The 22159-nt window shown below is 40.4% G+C and overlaps 2 protein-coding genes across 3 annotated transcripts; both read right to left on the bottom strand.

Annotated features, from left to right (window-relative positions):
* Nucleotides 1-1217: 1217 nt before the first annotated feature.
* bbs4 (Bardet-Biedl syndrome 4) lies at nt 1218-13769 on the bottom strand. Of its 2 annotated transcripts, XM_076077718.1 has the most exons (16): nt 13475-13769; nt 12740-12782; nt 9590-9669; nt 8907-8970; nt 8571-8682; nt 8236-8308; nt 7828-7881; nt 7610-7737; nt 6664-6718; nt 6446-6514; nt 6095-6247; nt 5638-5809; nt 5305-5374; nt 5051-5195; nt 4420-4624; nt 1218-2015 (listed from the first exon to the last, which is right to left on the bottom strand). In XM_076077718.1, the coding sequence occupies exons 1-16, from the start codon at nt 13499-13501 to the stop codon at nt 1861-1863; spliced, it is 1605 nt and encodes a 534-aa protein (XP_075933833.1). In that variant the 5' UTR covers nt 13502-13769; the 3' UTR covers nt 1218-1860. The 2 variants fall into 2 exon arrangements, with proteins under 2 accessions (XP_075933833.1, XP_075933834.1); XM_076077719.1 differs by lacking the exons at nt 12740-12782; nt 13475-13769 and adding an exon at nt 10139-10795.
* A 130-nt stretch (nt 13770-13899) lies between these two features.
* Nucleotides 13900-22159, bottom strand: LOC142933581 (secretory carrier-associated membrane protein 2-like). The gene is made up of 9 exons (XM_076077720.1): nt 22009-22159; nt 21165-21242; nt 20990-21076; nt 19896-20025; nt 19554-19682; nt 18589-18748; nt 17593-17694; nt 16917-17034; nt 13900-15754 (listed from the first exon to the last, which is right to left on the bottom strand). The coding sequence occupies exons 1-9, from the start codon at nt 22063-22065 to the stop codon at nt 15599-15601; spliced, it is 1017 nt and encodes a 338-aa protein (XP_075933835.1). The 5' UTR covers nt 22066-22159; the 3' UTR covers nt 13900-15598.

Genomic DNA, 22159 nt, shown 5'->3' with positions numbered 1-22159 from the left:
GCAACCACAACAGGTGCTACAAGGAAGAGACTGGCAAGCACCTTGTTGACCTGACACTTGGTCCACAGCAGCATTCACTCTGTCCTGAGCCAGATAACAAATAAATATGTACTCTCACCGCTGGGAAGGGAAACAACTCAGCATGTGTCCTTCTTATCCAACATGCAGATGCTCAGTCCGGCTGCTCTTTCTGCAAATCTCAGTGAAACTGCAACTTTGTCAGTCAAGCCAAACCAAAGCTCTGTCCTCGATGCTAGAGGCACCTGAGAGGGATGTGACGGATAAATAAACAGGACTACATTTATTCTAATCAAATATCATATTTAAGGGTCTGTAAAAATGCCTCGATATTAAGCCAAAGTCCAAAGAGGAGCCTCGTTATTACCGAACTGCAGTCAAGTTTGTAGAGAAACTCAAACACAAAAGTCTTTCAACACCTGCCATCTAATAAAATAATGTGAATAGCTTTTGATCCATAATCATCTTAAATAGTAACTCGGTCACACATCAGTCATTTTGATCATCTCAGGATTTGAAACAAAACTGCCAAACAACAAATCATTTTATATTTTCTGTAATGAACATCAACAGTGGAGGTGATTTGGACGCTCTATTTGTAATTCAAACAAGTATGAACAGTGCTTGGATATAAATCTTTCTGAAATGTGCACAAGGACGGTTTCCTTTCTTTGTTTTTCAGCAGTCCATTAGTCTCTAAACTACTAAACCAAACCTCCAGTGGTTTGATATTTAAATGCCCCCAAACCTTAAATGCACAGAAGGAATTATACCCCTGTGTATCTAGACTTGGCCAGGGGACATTTTTCATGAATAGTTTAGGTTAATATGTACAAGCTGCCCCATCCACATTGTAATTCATCCACATAAATAACTTCAGTGTGTGTGTGACCTTCAGTACAGATAATTTATGAGGTCTTATCTCTAAACCAAACCAGTTCATTCCTTCTTCAGAAGTCTTCTTCCCCCCACAACCATTAGAGGACAAAACATTAAGCTTGAGGAGTACTTCACACATATGTAGGAATACATAAGTATGTGTGAATTTGTAAAATATTCTCCTTGTATTGTGTGTTAAATGATGGATTGACTTTGAGAGCTCTTTAACAATCCCGTTGGTTGTGACCTGAACATCAGAAAACACAGTAAAACATCGTTAACACTGGACTTTATAAAAGAAGCGACGCTGCTATTTTCTTTTAAATTCTCTTATTTAATATTAAATACACGACTCTATAAACATAACATTTATCCACATATAAAAGCATGTCTGACTATTTACACTGAACCCTCGAAATGAGCCCCATCATACAAACAAGCAATATCCTGGAACTATTCATAAACATCCCTTTATGTCCTCAGATCTTAGCAGTGATTGTCGCAGCATTTCATATATTTCAGGACTGACAGCCTCTCTGGAAATGTCAATTTAAGGAAGATTTATCACATGACCTTATTGCTAAGCACATCCAAATATTAACACTTGTAACTGCACACATTAGCATTTTGCTCTTAAACTGCAACATCCAATTGGAATTGGTTTTGACATGTGCACCAAACCTGCTACATCTACATGGATTTATGAGAAACAATTGATTTTCTCTGAATTTTGGTTAAAAAATGCGAGTTGGTGTTTGGACATTCGATATTCCTGTATAACCAAAGTGCACATTGCTATTGACCTTTTTGGTGTAAAGTACATTATTATAGGACATGAATCGTCTGTGCAGCCGGCACCTAAACCTGAATGGTTTCATGTCGAACTACCTTAATTTGCCTCCTTAACATAATATGTGACCATATGACTAAGATATCCAGTCAGATCGTAGCTACCAAGCTAACTCATTCCTCCACCTTAGATTTCCTTTTGGAAGTTCTGGGTCTGGGATTTTCTGACTCTGCAGGTTCTGGGGAGCCTGGAGGATCAGTGGGCGGGCTGGGGGCTTTCTCCACGTCCGGTTCTGGCTCGAGGGGCATGGAGGGGCCTTTGGAAGCTCCTGAAAATAAGAAAAGCAGGAGAGTCGATGCCAATATTGCTCAGAAAAGGTCTTAAAGTTCTAAATGATCTACACATATAAAGCAGTTTGTGTGTGGTTCATTAACATAACATCTGTAACATTATTCAGGAACTTTACAAGGCAAGGTTGTAGGATTTAGGAGGTGGTATACAACATTAATAAGTATGTTTTCTTCAGTGTATAATCACCTGCAACTAAGAATGTTTGTGTTTTTTCGTGACCTGAGCTGTCTCTATCTACACAGGCAGCGGTTCCTCTTCATGGAGTCCACCATGTTGCACCTCCATGTTTCTACAGTAGCCCAGAACGGACAAACCAAACACTGGCTCTAGAGTGAGCTTTTTCACGTTTTCACGTCGGCCACCGTAGTTCTTCTACACGATAGACACACGGGAGACGTTTAAGTTGGCTGCAATATGCAACCTCACCGCTAGATGTCACTAAATCCAACACACTTAATACCTTTAAATGGGATTAGCTTGCTGTCCCCACGCCTTCATTTATTATTATTGATTTATCATATCCAGCAGTATAGACCCGGATTCAGACACACTGCACTTGTAGCTCATCTCATGACGGCTACTGTGAACTCCCAGGTCAGAGTTCAGCTTTAACAGAGTGGACGTGCACCAATCGAGGCAAACAGAAACACTGAAGCACTGTGTTTGTAAATGGTCATGATTCTTGCATGAACACATACCTTGTTTCTTACAACATCACACGAACAGACGACAAACTGTAGCATCACGGTTGTTCTGTGAAGTATTCATTCATTACCCACATGGAAACCATGACACCACATCATGTCGTGAGGCTGAGTGCAGGGTAGTTGTGACCGTACGTTTTGAAAGGTTATGTACTGCATATAACTAGATTTTCCAGTTGGAACTTTGCACAGACGGGCAACTTAAACGGAGCAATTTCCTCACATTTAGAGGGTGGTGAATCATTAAGGAGTACCAGTTTGATGCTTTGACAGCATATTTATAACTTTAACAACAAAGTTTGTCCCATGACGAAACAGTGACATAATCCCCCCCGCTGTAACACACATGGGTGAGACGCAGGGGGCTTCTGAATGCCTGTAAAACAAGCATTGGCAGTAAAACTTACCTTGTGGCTGAGGTGGGACCAGGTCATTGTTTTGCAAGTCTCAAGTATAAGTCTCAAGTCTTTTCACTCAAGTCCCGAGTCAAGCACCAAATCCTAAACTTTGAGTTGCGAGTCCTTAATAAGTCATAATATGCTCTTCATCATATTACCATTTTAACAACAGTGTGATGAAATATTAAATTTGCAAAACTCATGACTGCTTTTTAAAATGTGTATTTATTTATTTGTTAAAAGAAGTATGAAGGAACTTAATAAAAAAAAAAATGTGGGTAATTAAGTGTAAATGAATAGCGTTACCTTGATTCAGGGAATGAATAAATAATATACTTTTTTAATTTTTAGCTTGGGGGAACCATAAGTGTTAAACTCCAAGTCGAGTCTAAAGTTGTCAAATTTGTGACTCGAGTCCAAGTCATCACCTTTTGAAATACATTGTTTTTGTTTGTACAAATAACTTCAACCCACGCTACACTCTGTGACAGATTTCTTTACCAACCTAAACAAACTTTTCAGGGGTAAATTGATAATCTGCATCGTCATAATTGATGGTATGCTGCTTAACATTAACAGACTGTACACTCACAACAAACTGGCTGTAAAACACAGGTGGTACAGTGTTAGAAAGCAGATAGTTTGCCAGAGCTGTGTAATTAAGTAAAAGGTCTGACACTGAACATGGTTTCAGGCTCTCTCTCCAGTCCACTGACTGGGAGCTGTAAGCCATGACGGACATTTCAGAGTAGCCTTGAATTTATTTTCTTAACTGTGCTTCATTTTTTCACGCTGCTGATTTTCTTTTGTTGCCAAGAATATATTCTGGCTAGAGGTTAGCTTCTTTTCTTTATTTTTTTAAAATATATTCCATTTTGCCGTAGCTGGTGAATTCAATCTGCAACAGAAGTGCAGCAGGCAAGAGGCTGTGAATACAACACACACAGAAGAGATATGGAATAAGTTTGGTTTAATGAAGAGAGGTGGAGGCTGTGAAACCTGTCACACTGAGGGTGTGACACTGGACTTTTCTGATGAAAAATATTATTCATGTGCTCACCTCATTTGGAGTTTGTGCTCAGAACAAACTTAAGAGACATTCAGCGTTGCGTGGTCTCACCAGCTCCAGACTCAGAGCTGGACCTCATTTCAAGCTTCACCTCAGCTCTGACACTCGACAGAGTGGCTCTGTCACACACCCACACGTCAAACCAGAAGCTACACCGAGGTGACAGAGTATTAACTGACACTTTCTACAACCCATATTGGCCATTTATACCTGTTGATAGCTGGAGGTTCTTGTTGTAGCTCGCGGCAGAAGACATGGCTTGGCCCAGAGCTTGGTTAGTACCAAGGGGAGCACCAGGTGCTTTGGTGGCTGCTGCAGAGTTTGGTTTTGATTTGGAGTCCTTGCCTGGTTTGGTCCACACCAGACCCTCTGTCACCTGCAGGGCAGCGCCCATCTTCTGAGCCATGTCCATTAGCTGTGAGTGAAAAGTAGACTTAGAAATACTGGAAGGAAAGACTTCAACAACTGACTTTGAGACATCAACAGGATCTTAAATAAACACCAAAGCCACACATTAACCCAAACAAAATAACCGATCGAGGCAGCGGTAGGCCAGCAACTCCTATGTTCTGTGAAGTAAAACTAAAGGTGTCTGGTGGCTAGACAGCTTTAGTTCCCCGTCTGAAGGGACTGTCTGACGGTAGCGTACACTTAAGCTGATGACGATTTTTCTATGTGGCTTAAATATGTTTTGCTGCTACATTGCTTAGCTTAGGTACTTCTGTCCGTTTCTCCAAACTGGGGGCGTGCCGACGGCCTTCCACTGTAGATAATACACCGACTATGGATAAGTAACTCATACAAACCCACTTCAAAACATCCAAACTGTCCCTTTAAGTACCTCAGGATCAAATTCAAAGTTGCTATTGGTGTCTCGAAGTATGTTGACTTTCCTCTCCATCTCCTGATACTGATCCAGAGTTGCCTTCTTGTCACCATGATTATAGAGGAAGATGGCAAAGTTCAGGTTAACCAGAGGGTTGGATCTGCAGGTAATTGATCATCCAGAAAGAAAAGAGACAATTATATTAAATGATTAAATTTCAGACTCAGATTCAAACACACTGTACATTTAAGGTAGTAAGACGGACTCACTCGTCAATCGTCGCGGCTTGTTCATACGCTCTGGTGGCATTCTCTACATCCTCTAAGTTGGTCAGAGCCACTGTTAAGAATGAGCATGAGACAGTATTTAGTTCAAGTTTAAACCTGTCAAATGAAGGAGCAGACGGCTGTTCATGAAGGCACATTCAGCATGTTCAATTTGTTGTATGTAGCGTGTACTTTACAAAAGGAATAATATGTAACTTAAATGAATGCGCAACAGTAAACTGCTAAATAGCCCCGTAGCTGTTGCCTCTATTTTTTGCCAAGAATCATCGATTTACTCAGGAATTATTTCTCTGTCTCTCTGACTCAGCACAGTACCTGCCAGTAACATGTAGAGTTCCCCCATTCGTGGGTTCAGGTTGATGGCTGCGCTGAGGAAGTGGAAGGCAGAGGCAAACTGCTGCATAGTCAGGTGAACCAGACCCAGGTTGTACAACACCTTCCAGTCAAAAGGAGACATGTAGTGGGCTCGCTTCAGGCAGCTGATGGCCTGTGGGGGAGACGGAGTTGGGAGAGAGAAGTCAAAAGGCTGACTGTTAGAAAAGTACCTGAATAATATATGATCCCAAGAAGAACCCAAGAAACAATAGATTCTGAGCAATGGTGCATTTATAATACTATAAAACAATGCAGTGTAAAATGCAATTATTGCAAAAGGGAAATCGCAAAATGTGAAACCAACAGTGAATGAACTTGTGGTGAACTTTTGTTTGGAGTACTGCCTTCATTGGATACTTATCTGGCAAAGACAAGCGAATAAGACGGTAATACTCACGGCTACATATTTCTTTTTCCCAAAGAAGCACATGCCGATGTTGTTCCAGAGGGGGGGGCTCTCTGGCACAGCGCAGGCTGCCACTCGGTACTTGTTCATGGCCACATCAAAGTCTCCATGGGTCTGCATCATGCTGCCTGCAGCCAGGATGGCCTGGGAATAAAAACAATGATTAGAGCGGTATTAGAGGAGGATGACAGTGCTTATGATGAAAGACTGACTGTGCCACCTGACAGAGAATGACCTTTTGTTTTAACTGAACTGCTTTAAAAGAAGTTAAATGCACTGTCCTATAATAATAGCCAGCTACGTTTATACCAAAGCATAATGTGTGTTCAAATACCCACTTACCTTATAATTGTTGGGGTCAAAAGTGAGGGCATTTCCAAGGTGCTCGAAGGCTTTTTGGTATTTCCCAAGCTGTCGAAAACATGAAAACAGATTATTCATCAACTCCTTTTTAAATGTTTCTGACACCTACAGTAAATGTCACTCTCTTATCTTGCAGCGCTCGTCCCTTGTGTACAAATAATTTCACTGGAAAAGGCTATTTTTAAAAATCTACCAACCTGTAAAAACAGCAGGCCAAGAGTAGTCAAGAGTTCAGTATTCTCTGGAGAGAATCTGAATTGAGGAGGAGACAAGTAGAATGAAGAATGTCACTTTATCTATGCCTGTAATTATATTTAATGCCTGCACTTATTCTTAAGCAAACATAGTTGATATTCAGGGAATCTGCTGATTCAATCAGGGTTTGATTCAGCTTAATTGTGGAGTATTAATTATGACCTGAGGGGGATGATGTGGCTCAAAGAAATGAAAATGGTGGAGAAGAGGCATTAAAACAAGGTTCACAGTGGTACGTCTCATCAAAGCAACATCAGTATTGGGGCACTTGATGAATTAATTTAACCCCAACAGGAGGGAGTCATAATGAGCTCTACTATTATAGACACCGATGTCATTTCGTCATTTATGCCATGGCCTAATGTTTGAAGATTCAACATGTGAATATAAATGGAAATGAATCAAATGAATACTGAAGTGAAAGGGACCCTGGCTTAAAGTGAGGCAAAACTGGAACTTTGTGTGAGATTGAAGGAGGATCACTTATTAACATCAGCTCCAAAGACTGAAAGTCCTGAGATAAATCAAGAGGGAACCCCACGGACACCATGTTTTATGGCTCTTATCTCTTTTACCGCCTTGATACAATGTTATCATGAAGATAACTGGCATGCTAATAAGGCTGTGTAAATATTAACAGGTATCAATAAAAGTTTCTCTCATCATGTGGGTTGGAGGAAAAACTTTGGTCTGGTCAACAATTCCTGAACTTAAAATGTAATAATAATAATGAATTGCTGTATATGTATATCTAAAATAAAAATAAAAATATATATATAGACCCGCAGTGACAGTCCATACCTAGAATAAGTGGTTATTTTAAATATTTATTTCTTTATACGTCTTCTCAGTGCTTTTTAACACTGTCCACACTTGAACTTGACTTACTCCACGGCCGTCCGATACACTTCGATGGCCTTGTCGGTTTCTCCAGCCAGCAGATGAACCTTCCCGAGCATCATAAACGTCTTGTCGTGTTTATTAATCCGGAGAGCTACGTTTAGATGCTCCTCAGCCTGACGAGAGACAGAAGATCAAAATGATCGAATCACCCGTGAACGAGTACAGTTTGTGCTGTCTAGTATCTGTGAAATCAGCATACTCACATGTTTGAAGTCTTTGATGAAGAAATAGCACAACCCCAGATTATGACTGATCTCCTGGGGTGAGAAAATGTCAGATTATACAGGGCTTGATAAAGGCTTCGATAAATTAAATTTCCAAATATAAAAGCTATTTGAGACAAGAGCTCTGTGGAACATGAACTCTACCGTGTTACTGACAGTAGTATTAGAGGGGGCAGTTTCATAGTAAACTGGTGGTGCAACCATGAAGTTCTTTTTGTTTTCTGTAAATTGTTGCATGAAAAGACGTTCGGTCTTTCTAAATTTCTGGAGATTTTGCTGAGAGGACGTCATGCTGTGTATTTAGAGTGAAAGATGCCAGGTCCTCTTAACACACAAACGTCAAGACAAAGCAGAATCTCTGGTGCTAGAGTGTGCCTTTTCTTTTACCCAGTCTTTCTCATTGAGCCTTGCAGCTTCATGATAGAACTCAATAGCTGCTTTGTGCTTCCCCAGGAGAAATCTACAGAAAGAATAAACAACAATAATCCATATGAGAAATGAATGAATCTTATTCACTGCATGCTGAATCGCAATCCTTACAATCCTGCAACAGTGAACAAATACTCACTGTGGGTGGCTTAACTTTTCCCTATAGCATTAAAAGTTCTGGCCATAACTGCCCTGCAGTCGGGCTGTTATCACTGATCTTTCTCTCCTATGTCTGTCTTGTTAGATAATGGGGACGGGCTGATGCATCCCAGCCTTGAGGGCAGTAGACTCACAGTGATCTGGCCACTTGCTTGAGATTGTCAGTGCTGCTGGGATTCAGGATGGCACAGCTCTGAAACAGCTCCAGGGAAGGTTGGATCTTGCCCTCAAGACGCATGATTAGTGCTGTGGCAAGAAATTAAAACACAAAAAAAAGAGGATCTTCATCTTCTTGAGGAAGTTAAAAAAAGAAGCACATTAAAAAGAATCAAAGGCACAGCATGGGGTCCGAAGACTGGATTTTTGGGGAACTAAATGATGCATTGAGGAGCTTCATTTGATGTAGCTCTTAATTAACATCATACATGTTACGTGTGTGGGAGGAAAAAGTTACTATTTAAACTACTCACCTTGAACATAAATGGCATATTCACACATTCCATTAGTCTCCTGCAGTTGTTCTTTGATGATCACCTACACGGAGACAGAACAGGAGACGATTTCTACAGCTGAAATGGATGTTGCTCTGCGCCAACAATACGATTGTGAAGAGGCCACTTCTTCTATGGTTGTGTATGTGCATCACTGTGACCGGCTCAGCCGTGTCAATCACCACACCCCTCTGATCTATAGTGCGCCTCATTCAGCTCTTTTGCTCTGCTGCACATACATGAACCAAAACAGCGGGTGTGCTTGGAGACGCCCACATGGTCCTTTTGCCCAAGGATTCGCTTTAACAAAAGGACGCCCTCGTCGCTGCGCTGGCACAATTAAAACAGGGCCTTGACAGTGAGGAGTGCATCTCTTACGAAGAGAAAGTGAGAAGGAGGAATTCAGTGATATATTTTACAAGTACTGTACAGGCATTTACTCAGAGCTTTCATTAAGTACCTGCCGGTTTCATCTGGGAATACACAGGTCAATGCAGGGAATTAGCCCGTAATGAAGTAGAGTGTTAGACAGAACCCTGTACATGCCAGGCATTCATTATCTTCATTACTTCTTTAAAAGGGCAATCAGATCAACACTGAACACAGACATGGGTCAATGGTAGACCAAACCATAGGGAGAATGGGGGATGATGGTACTTTACCTTGCAGGTATCATAGTCCTTACGGATGTAGTGCTGGTGGATCAGCCAGTTTCTCCTCTCCACAATGGGAAGCTCTGGAGCTGGAAGCAAGAAGAGGAACAAAAATGAGGGAAAATTTTCAGCTCATTCCCCTTTACTGTTCCGATAATGTCTTATTTAGTCGATGGCTGAATGATTAATCCTGAAAGTTCCCTCCTTTCGCAGTCATTAGTACGTCTCTGATCTGACAGATGTAACACGTCAACCTAAACCCACACAGGCTCAGTTCAATTCACCGAGCACACTGTAAATCTGAGCTGTTTGTTTTTATTCACAAACTAGCTCAGACTATCTAAAGTTAATGTCTATTTGGACTATTCATGTTTAATTGAGTCTTTTCTTTAATTTGGCAGTTGAACAAATAATCATGAAAGCACCCCCCCCCCCCCCCCCTCCTCTCTGTAGTCACCAGCACGTCTTTGATCTGACAGCAACATAGATGTTAACGCTTCATCCAAACGCCCGCGGGCTAAACTGTAATCACTTCACCATTCACGCTGTAAATGTCACCTTGTAAGCAAGTTTTTCGTTCCTGCTTTTTGTCTCTGGCAAGTTGAGATATTTCCCCGTTGCCAGGGCAACAATATATCTCGAAAGCCAGGTGCTTGTGACAGAGAAGAGACGGTATGGAGAGGAATGAGCAGCACAATACAAAGGGTTAGGTGACCCCAAGAAAACGACCACAATGCTCCAAGTCTTCCTCCCAGCGGAGGACAACATTTCATTTCACAAGGAGCCAAACGTAATTCCAATTCATGCAAGTTTTGATTCTGGTAATCCTGTTATCTTACACCTACTACCTTCCTCTGAGGCTAAAAATAGGATTCAACGCACTGTGGAAAGAAGTGCTGGGCTTTGAGTCTGCTACTGACATCGGGGGGGGGATATCGTTAATGAACCGCCTGGGTAAAAAAAAGAAAAATACAGTGTGAATTACACCAAAGCTTCCTTCTGTTTTTATCTGTCAGCGCTTCAAGCAGTGCGCTGTTGATTTGTCGCTCGAACTGGAGCCTCTTGCAACAACTTCAGAGAAATCCTCTCCATCGCCGAGTGTGAAACTGCATGGGTTTCACACGTTTGTCCCGTCAAGATTCGGAGTGGCCCTATTTGTAGCAGCCTAATCCGCTTTCTTCCTGCTGAGACAGCAATAATATTCTTGTCTCTGGATTTCAGATGGGGCCCTGTGGCGCTCCAGAGTCCACATACACAAAGCAGGGCGTCTTTTGGTGGAGGAGAGATGGGATACGTGTGCGACATCCATTCCTGTAACTACTGTATACTAGAATGGTAGAAAGGAGCAGAGAAGAAAAGCACAGCATGAGGTCTCCTCAATATAATTCAGTGAAAGACTCCATCCCAAACATGGAGGAATTCTCTCATTGTTACATTTGATCTGGCTAATGCTAAGACAGATTTGGCTTCCATGTGCTCCAAGCATCTGTTAAAAGGGGATAAGAGCAGAGGAGAGGCATGCTGAGATCAAAAGACACATGGGGAGAATGTAATGAAAAATACGATGAATTTTTCTTTGGAAGTTTCACCACGAAAACTTTTAAAAAGCCCTCGGTCTTGTCAAGTAATTTATTCTCATATTCATCTGCCTACACTTTTTCTTCCAAGGAATTTGACAGAAATCCAAGCAGATTGCAGCACTAACACTTGATTCTGTAAAATGTAAACATGCTAACCTGGAAACATGGTGACCTTATGCCATCAGCAGTTTTTGTTGTTGATGGTTTAAAAGAAACATGAGCAAGCTTACAAGACTCATAACACCTCACGAGTCTTACACTCTAAGAATGAAGTAACTGCATTGCATAAAATATCGTAAAAGCACATCGCGTACTAGTGCATAACATATTTAATTGTATGTGTGCAAAATATATCCCCAATTACATTTCAGTACAGTAATGATAGAATTAGTATGAAATCAGAAGGTTTTGAAGACAATTTAACTGAGATTTGTGGATTTTTATTTGATTATTTTCACTTCTTGTTCATATTCGGACCAAATGTCATCACCCACTCATAGTTTTGTATTGTAAACGTCAAGCGATACACTGTGATAACTCAATTATTTCACACGTCAACATGCTTTATACGGGTTATATCACTAATATATGTATATATAGACCTAACATGTGTATAACACATGATGAAGTCACAATTTGTTTTTTAGGTTACTGTGTGTTCCAGTTTTCTTTTCTGAGGTCTATGCCCATGTGTGAAGTAAACTTAGTTTTATCCATTTGGCTCAAAATAACAATTTTGCTTTAAGGGGCTTTACAATCTGCACAGCATGCAACACCCTCCGTCCTTAGATGTGCATGTGTGGAACGGTTTTATATTGAAGTTCTTACTTACACTGTAAACTGCATTCTATTGAATGGTTATCTGAACATTGAGCTCTTAATGGTGGATTTCTTTTGTAATATTTGCATATTAGAGTTATAAACAGAATTAAAAATGGTAGTTTTTGACTTAATTATGGAGCTTTTTCTTCACTTATACAGAACTGTACACTTCTAATACATTAACCAATTAAATTCTGATCTTTATTTTCTGTTTTTATGATTCCTGTCATCTTCCTTTATACTAATGTACTCAGGGTTTTGATCCGATTCATCTCCGCAAATTATACTACGCACCACAATAAGCCTGCATGGCATGTGAAAGATCACTGCAAATATAATAACAAACCAAGTACTAAATAGCTCTCAAAGGACTTAAATCCTCAGCAGTGCTGGTGACAAATACAAAATATTCTCAAAAAAGAAACAAAAGAGCTTAATCGTGAGCAACAGCCTAATTGGACATTAAGCCACAATTACGATGACAAAATCTCCAGATATAATATTTGATCAACAAACGTTTTCCACACAGAGAAATATCTGGAACACGCGGCTCATCTGCATTCTGTACAAACAGCTTCTTCCTTCTAGGGACGAAGGATAGAAGGGTGAGGGTGACCTCTGCAGGACGATTAGTTCCAAACTCACTCTAGTAGCATCCTTCACCAGTGACAGGCTAATCAATATAGTGGGTGACGTAACAGGAATTGTGTAAATCATTTTACAAGATGACTTGCTAATGTCAACTGTCCTGCTGTACCTTTAGGTGCCCGTCGTTTCTTGGCTTCAGTGGCAACTGGGAGCTGAAATGTATGAAATACAACACAAACGAAATAAGTAACAACCCATACATTACTTAGCAAAGTACACTGTACAGCATCTATCGGTGTTACCCACGAGCAGCAGGTATGGTGGCTCAATCCCACTGTTTTGCTTTTGCTTAATTATTTTTTCCCATAATTGGCTCACTTGAGTAGCTGCTTACCAAAGTGGCGACGTTTAGTTCATTATCAATCTCTTGATGTCATCACTACAAACGCGAGACGGTTTAGCCATAAAACAACTATAGTATTCAAAGGCAGCCTCAGTTACGTTGGTGCAGAGCTGGACGGTTAATATCGTTAACCTTGTGTTTACAGTATAACGCGTGGGCTAACGATTGTCAACATCGCACTGTAACGTTACCTACGCATGTCACCTTACTGCAGCCACAGTTAGCTCACAGGTTGTTAGCTTGCCCTTGGATGAGTGAGATTAAAGACGGAATGAGAGGCACGTTATAGCTGCAGGTTAGTCAATTCAGCTCCGATTTAGAAGCGGGTTAGCCAAGCAGCTAGCATTCAAATGAACGAGCGTTACTACGAACGTTATTTACACCTACATATATATATATATTATTTATAACTGAGGCAGTGCCACACTATCGCCTCACCAAGAGGCGTGTTTGTGTTTACCCAAAGAAAACAGGTGAACTAGCTTTGGTTTCTGCACTCACCGCCGTGGCTGTCTCCTCGTCCGCCATCTTGGGATGATCGCAACACTAGAAGCTGTTGCCATGGATACACCAGTGGAATGCGGAGGAGTAGCTGGTTAGGATTTATGAATGATGATTTTACTCTCCGTGTGTGCGTCACCGCCCTCACCAGCCTCCACCAGTAAAAATTATATCATAAAAACCATACGCTGAAAAGTGGGTCTACCCATGAATGTAGTAAAAGTGCTTAAAGGGCAAAACAATCACTTTCCACCACAGCAAAAATCAAAATCAGCCTTCTTCTTTAACGTATTGTATCAAAGCATGACTCTTCAGCTGCAAATTAGATAAACAAAACTGTAAAGTATTTCAGACAATGTCCTACTCCATATATCGTCTGCTGTTTACATCAGGGCACACAGTAGATTCAGTATTTTCACACCCACTGAGACATTAAAATGACAGTTTATTCAATGTTAAGACTGACAGTTTCCAGCAAATACCCCTCCAGTAATTTATATTTTAAATTAGTCACCAATATGTACAACACACCGTAACACACATTCAGATCGTCGAAGGGAAACTTCACCATAAAACTATTTTCTCTATCAAGACAAAAAAGAAAAGTCGGACAAAACACTGAGCCTTGTGCTCAACTCCCCACACAGGAATTGGTGGGTTAGGCACTGAGGTTACACCCAAACAACGTGATTCAGTGTTACAGTAAGGAAAGATCAGAATTGCACAGTTTATATATATATATATATATATATATATATATATATATATATATATATATATATATATATATATATATATATATATATTCACAAGTAAAAATGTAAATACCAAACAACAAGTAGGTAGAAGGCAGCGAGAAAATACGAATTATCTGTGTCTATTCAGTAACAGGTGACATTTTGTCTGCAGTATAATTACTATGGATAATATACAGGTAAATTTGTTCTTTCTGCTCATTAATACACTTCACTAAGTACTGCAAATACACCTACATTCTATACGTCAGTAACTTTACATTGTCAAACCTGCACCCCGTCTTTTATTTTAACCACAGCAAGGCTCCACACTACGACAGAAAACATAATGGTATTCTTCACAACGCAACATGAACTAAAATGTGCCATCCCAGTTAAACCATATCTTCATTTGCCCTCAGAGGAGCTCTTCGTCACACTTCATCTAAATCCGTACACTGATTAAAACAGTAGAAAGAAAAACCTTCATCCCCGTCACCTTCATTAATCATCATCCTATACAGTATTGTACACATGAAAAAACACAAGATTTAGAGCGGAATTAAAACAGTGTTCATTGGTAGTGTGAGATAGATGCATCTCATTTCACAGATCATCCAGTGGTGTAATATAAAGTTGACTGTACGTATTAAACTTGTTTACAAGGCGGAATGACATAACCCGTAACGCTCTACATCCTGCTGTCATGACACAAATATGTATTCATAAATTAAGTGGAACAATCATTCCATGACGGTGAAACATTCTCATGTCAAGTGTGCTTGTTAGATCATCCCGACTCCTCCCAGTGTTTACTTATGAGGCCCCAGTATGTTAGATAGTAAAATCCTCGATACTTCCCGCCAGCGTACTTAACAGTGAAGGGATTTAAATAAATGTACTTTAACTCCAGCCCTGTTCAGTGGTGCGTACATCTTTACTCGACCATTGTTAAATGTATTCCAGTTAGTTATATTGTGATGAAGGGTTGCCAATTTATTTTCATCATACCCACACTGCCTCCTTCTTTGCCTTGTTTGGTTCAACTTCAGTTTTCTGTCTCCTTCCTACATTTCCTAGAATATATTTATGACAGCAGGGATTTTGCTGCATACTGATGAGGGTGGTAAAGAGTTCAATAACAACAGAGACATATGCAAGTCATTACATGCTCATATAAGACCTCTGGCTTGTCTTCTGTATGTTTAAACACTAAGTGGAAAAAGCGGACACTTCACTATGTTCTTGTAGCGAGAACAATTTCCCTCAAAAGTTAAGTTGTTTTTTTCATAAATAGGTCAAACCCTGATCCCCTAACCACAAGGAAGTATGTTGGGACATGGCTGTGTTGGTCAGAGAAGAGACTAGCCTGAGGCATGTGAGAAACAGTCTAATTTTCCTGGCTCCTGCCAAAGGCTCCCTGGGCAGCGGAGGTGGCAGCATCGGTTGCAGCAGTCTGGACTGTTTGGTTGGTCAGGACCCCGTGGGAGAACTCCTGCTGGGCCTTGGTGAAGCTGGCACCCGTGTTTCTGTACTTAGCGTGGACCTGGGGACATAAGAAAGAGGGTGAGAGGTTTTATTTTGATTGGAATAATCTTTTTTTCTTTTTCTGCGAGGCGTTACCTCTTCACACTGCGTCAGGACATCTTCATTTTCTCATCTTAAGTCAACCTTCAATCAAACTGAAGACAAGCTGCTTTAAATTGCACGGTATGCTGATTTAATTTATGTATTATTCAATCTGTCTGTATCCATTTATTTAAAGTTCTGTTATGTAATCCTGTTTTTGTTAGTATGCGTTTTATAATTTTGTATCCGTGTCTATAGAACCCCCTCAAAAATGAGATGCAACATCTTACGGGCTATCTTTTCAATAAATTCAAAGTTGTTTATTAGTTAAGAGGGTATCTCAAAACTAAAGAAATGTCAGTGAAATTTGGAAGAAAGTTCAGGATGTTTTTTTCTTGCCATTTCCTCCATTAACGATAAAACATCTATAAACATCTTTAGGATTAAACTAGCAAATTTCTAGGATCGTGCAATTTTGCTGGAGGTATGTGCTCTCTGACTGCTTCCTAGTTGCAGTTATGATTTTTAGCAGCTTTGTATAGCAAAAGCAGATATTTGCAGATGATAATGAAGGACAACATGGTCCTCAAGAGTCCACATGCTCGCTGTTAGAATAAAATGAAGTCTTCATATCATGGTTAGAAAAACAATCACAGTTGTATTTTTAGTTAATAAATGTTTTATTCTCTATCTACTGTTATGTGGCACATTTTGGGTAACTTGTTTGTAGACTGATCTGCTTGGAGTGTTTCTGAACCTTTATAACCTTTCCACAGTTTCTAAGTCTCCATATTCCCTCTGCTGCCCTTCCATTGCAGCTGCATTTCCAGTTTTTGTCACCACCATTTTTAGTTTCCCTTGCTATGTTGCTCTCTTTGATCTGCATGCGCCGTCACTGAGTTGGAGCAAAAGCAAACAATATAGAGCCACAGTGGGAATACCCACATTTACATGTTCGACTTTCTATTTTATTCTATTAATTATAAAGGCACTGGCGTCTTTAATTTGACAGCAAACACACAGGATGTAATTTACTTTAAAATAACGAAATAAGCGTTATGTAACCTAGTCATGGTATATTCAATTTGACTGGTTAATAATGAAATAGTAATAGTGAAGGGAAGTTTCCATTAGCGTACCATTTTCAGTAGAATCACAGCCAGGACAGAGTTCACAGTGAAGAATCCGGCCACCACCATCATAACCACAGCCACAGCCAAGTTTGTGCCAATCATGCTGATGGATGCGATCCATCCACTGTCGACAACAGAGACAACAAATGGCCATGTGTCATTTCACATTTTCTCGATAATGAGTATAATAATGAATATCCTGGCATTAAAAAAAATAGTATGAAAATGACTGAATTAAAGTCAAATGAGGGATGCACCTAACCTTCCCCAGTGACCAATGGAAAAGCATGAAAATTGAAACAGTGAATGATGGAAAACAAAAAAAGCCGAATATATTACATGATATAGAAGAGAAACCCAAAGAGAAAAGTTCCACACACTTACAAAGCAGCGACCCAGACAAGTTAGGGCAGCTGGAATCTGTCAAAGAGATGCAAGAGAGGGGATACAGGGCAAGAACACACACACACACACACACACACACAATCACAAAGGCATGAATGAGGAAACACATGAACCCATGCATACCCACATTTACTATGAATCTACCCAAAGCACACTCATTCTCACTCATGAAATCAGAAACCTCTGGTTAGCAATGAGAAACTGTCATTTACGCCACACTATCACTCTCAGACCAACACGCAGGTGATTATTGGGTTAAGAAAAGGTTCCCACTGACCTGTTTCCCCAATTGGGGATCCCAACAGTCTGGATGATGTACACGGCCACTTGGAAGAAAAAGACAAAGAAGAAGAAAAAGAAGCTGAAGGAGCTGTCGGACCTAGAGAGGAAAAACAGAAACACAAGGGAATGTTATTAATGGTTGTTTAGTATTTTAGAGGTTTGTTAGCTGCCAGACTACTAAATAAAGAGGTTACGCTTAAAAGACATTCAAGTGCACAAGTCACACAAATGATCAAGAGAGCTTCTACTATTTGTAGCCTCCAACTTAAGACAATTTTGACCAAGATATGTATTATAATATATATTTATTTTCAGTAATCATTCTTCACACAGAACAATTTTTTTTGTTCCTGTTCTCAATTTTGTTTTGTTTTTTGTAAGAAATGAATGAACAACTTTTTTTATTTTATTGTATTTGGGCTTTACGACTCTGCTATGACTTGCAGATATACCTCTATTCATTTTTTCCCGAGCATATTCAATCTTTGCATCATATCTCACTGCCCGATGTTATGTTGTGTATAAGAAAATATTAATAAACAGATCACAAGTAAACTTCATTTTGCAGACATTACTCCAATTGTTCAAGGTATTTTAGGAGTCCAGTGAAGGAGTAAAGGCTGTTTCAGATGTTTCTTTTCTCACAAAAGTACAAGTCTTGCAGAAAACACCTCTTTTCGGTGTTTAAAGAAAAATCTAATTAAAGCACTGTAAAGCTGGAAGCAAGAAAAACATCTGATAGTAGCATTTTCTAATATGCTTAATGGAGTACAGAGCGGCTCCAATATACTTCCTCTAACCCCTCTGGCTGAGTTGGAGGATGAGGGTGTTCATAAAGTTTTAGTAAAGTAAAAAATGAAAACCACTGCTAACTCCTTCTACTCAATGTGTCCCTATTTCTCCTGCTCGTACAACAAAACAGTTACATCCTGTGAGTCACACAAATCAAAGAATACCTCATCTAAAGTACAAGACCAGTAAAACAGTGTACCTGAAGGCCTTGTAGACGGGCCTGTACCAGCAGACGAAGGCCACGGGGGTGAAGAGGATGAACCAGACGATGGACAGGCCGAAGTCAACGCCGTACTTAGCGTCTGCAGTGAAGTAAGCCAGGCAGGCCAACACGTTGAGGAAGAGGGTGGCACTGTGGACTGGGGAGACACACGGGAAACCAATGAGCCATCAAAGACATCCGCCTCAGGACAAAGTCTGCTTTTGAATTGCTAAAGAATACAGTTGTGTGTATTTTTCTAGTGAACCATCTTTGGTGCCCCTTTAGAGGAATTAATAGGTGTGAGTGATGTTTTCAGTAAACCCTTAAAAAGGGATACTTCACCCACCAAAATGAACATTTGTGTGTCAATTACTTATCCGGCGTTACCTTGAATTCTTGAAGAAAACTTTGTTTTCCTCGCATGCCTCCACGGGGAATTGAGAATCAAAAAACGGAGATATGTCTTGATGAATTGAAGTAAATGGGGGCTACGAAGATGCACGTGTGTGGGAAGTAGTGAGCATACGACTGGATAGATGAGTCTTGGATTATAATGCACGAGTTGTGTGAGAGTTTGTAAACAGATGTTTTGATACAGTTCTATTCCTATTTAAACGTGGCCCTAATTTAAAAAAAAAAAAAATCTCTCCATATTTCATCATATAATGAGAAAGCCACCAAAGAGCCACCAGTCTGTTTAGGATTCAGGTAATTGTGATATTAGATATCAACATTCTGTCAGAGTTGTCAGATGGCCAATTGATTAATCAATATCGTGCAGAAAACTATAAATATTGTAAATAAATCATGATGCCAGCCCTCCAATGGTGTCCTACAGACCTGGGTTTTTTAAAATGAGATGGTATGGTTGACATCTGACGGTTTGGTATGTCAACAAGTCTATGTTATGGGTCAATGACTCTGTCATGTATGAAGCAAATACTGCGCACAGGGCTACGTACACATCCAGAGGTAGTACATTCTCTTGCAGATCCTGCGGTACTCCTCAGGGATGTCCTCCTCAAAGTCCTGATAGAAGCAGGGCCTCACAGGGGAGAACGAGGGAAGAGGTGGCCAGTTGTTCTCTTTAGCTGACACACACACACACACACACACACACACACACACACACACACACACACACACACACACACACACACACACACACACACACACACACACACACACACACACACACACACACACACACACACACAGATTAACATTGTAGAGTGTGGTGTCGATTGGTATTGTTTGTGTACACAACACAAGTTTACATGCAGCTTCTAAAAACATCTCGTTACCACCACTGTTGAGAGCTCTGCCTGCGCTCCTCTTCTGTAGCTCCTGCTCCTTCCGCTCCAGCTCAGCTGCTTTCTTCTCCAGCTCCTCCTGCTGTTTGATCAGGTTAGCCTGGCCGGCAGCTGCATTTGCCTGGTGGGTGATGGAAGCGCTGCACTCTCAACGCGGTGTGTAATACTGTCACTGCGTCACATTTACCTGCTTGTGATGCAAAATTCATACAGGCAAAGCTCCACACCTAATGTGGAAGACACCAGCTCCTGAGGACCAAATGTTGTCCTGATTTTCTGATCCGAAGTACTGACTCACTACTTTTGACATACATATTCTATGCTACTTTATACTTCTACTACACAAAATTTCAAAGGAAAATATTGTACATTTCACTTGTTGCTAGTTCCTGTTTACATAAAATAACATATATGTACATATAATGTGTTTGTATGATATGATGCAGTATACTACTAATATAGCCAGTAGTATAACAAAATATGTAAAAATGGTTTCACCTGAACTACAACATTGTAATGCTCCGACATGTATTAAGAAGTGACAAAAACATAATAATGTTTTATAATAATAGAACGCTTTAAAAGGAGCCATTCTGCATAATGAGTAATATTACCTTTGATACTTTAAGTCCATTTTACTGATAATACTTCTGTACTTTTACTTGAGTAACATTTAGAATTCAGGACTCTTACTTAGAGTATTTTAGAGTATGGTATTTCTACTTTTACTTAAGAAAAGGATCCGAGTACGTCTTCCACCACCGCATTTACATAATGTGTTTATGTGAAAAAGAAACCTATATCAGCCTATGTCTTGTTATGTTTTTATACACTTTCAAATATTGATGTATCAGCCTCAAATAATCAATTAACCCTTACTGGTCACGATTCGGCCATTCACTCAAAAACACGAGCGTATTATTGTCCTCGTCTATTGTTTTGGATATTCAAAGTTACGGTCAACCACCAAACACAGATGCACTCTTGTTAGTTGATCTTATCTGACGTAGAAAATGGCTGAAATGTGATTTCACACCAGCTCATTTAATGTCCTTTACTTGTGAACGTGTGTGTTTGTGACTCACCTGGGCGCTCTGCTCCACTGAGGTCTGCAGGATGGCGGGTTGAGAGGAGGCAGCAGAGACGGGGATGGTCTTGCCAGTGTGGGTTTCCTGTGAAACGAGTGAAGCAATATTGCATTTTAAATACCTACACAGAACTATACATCAAGTCGTTTTATCAAAAACAAGAGGAACAAACCATTTCAGTTGCAGAGAATGGGTTGAACTCCCCAGCATTTTCAGAGGCTCTGCTGGTGGCTTGTGTGATTGACGGATCCTGAGGAAAAAAGGAGAATTCCTTTGTGTTATGTATTCTTTTGTGAAGCCATGACCCTTCACTTATTTGGTGCCATATGTGGGCAAAGCAGAGTCCCAAAGAGTCACAACCAGTACAGGAAGAGCACTCATTTGTCTCACAACACATCAGCTATTAATAGCCTCTTGGCCCTAGTCCACATCGGTCTCAGGTAAAACACAATTTCTTAGTTTTCTTTGTAGGTTTAAGCAAAACGGTGTTTTTTTCTTTAAGTAAATAAGACACAAAGAGACAAGCTCACCTATTACCATTACTCCCTTGAGCTGTTAGATCTGAAAACACCCGGATGTGATAAATAGAAAACACCTGATAAGATCCGATAAAGCTACAAAGTGCGCCATTAAATCCCATATTTCCTCCTGAGGATCTGGTTTACAAAATCTACCATTAATGGCGTGTTGAAGAAGAGTCACATTTGATGGCTGAATATCAGCAGGCACCTGTTCGCGTGTCTGCTCACCTGCGCAGGTGAGTGAACCTAATAGCCCACGTCCAGCGTAAACACACTGTTTTACAGACGCATTTTAATATAAATGTTCTGTACTTGGACTACAATGCATGATACTTTATAATAGTGAGGTTTCTTAGCCAGGAAAAGGCCAGAGGCCAAACCCAGCAACCAACCAAACGGGTTTGTGTTACAGCATTTCTCTTTCAGTCTTCACTATTCGCGAAAACAGCGTCTTCGAAACTTCGCACACAGAAGAGGACCAAACGACAGCCTCACCTGGAAGGGATTTGTGTCCACGGGGTCCACGAAGGGGTTGCTGTCTAATCCAGACATTGTAGAGAAAAGTTTATTCTTGTGTATAATAAACAACAAGCTCCCTTCTCCCCGGCGGCGGCTGCTCCTGCTCCTGCTGATGGTGCTTCTTGTG

The sequence above is a fragment of the Anarhichas minor genome, unplaced genomic scaffold, assembly GCF_050575085.1.
Source record: "Anarhichas minor isolate MPS153535 unplaced genomic scaffold, ASM5057508v1 ptg000062l, whole genome shotgun sequence".
In the NCBI taxonomy this organism is placed as follows: domain Eukaryota; kingdom Metazoa; phylum Chordata; class Actinopteri; order Perciformes; family Anarhichadidae; genus Anarhichas; species Anarhichas minor.
This window is presented reverse-complemented; position numbering and strand designations above follow the sequence as displayed.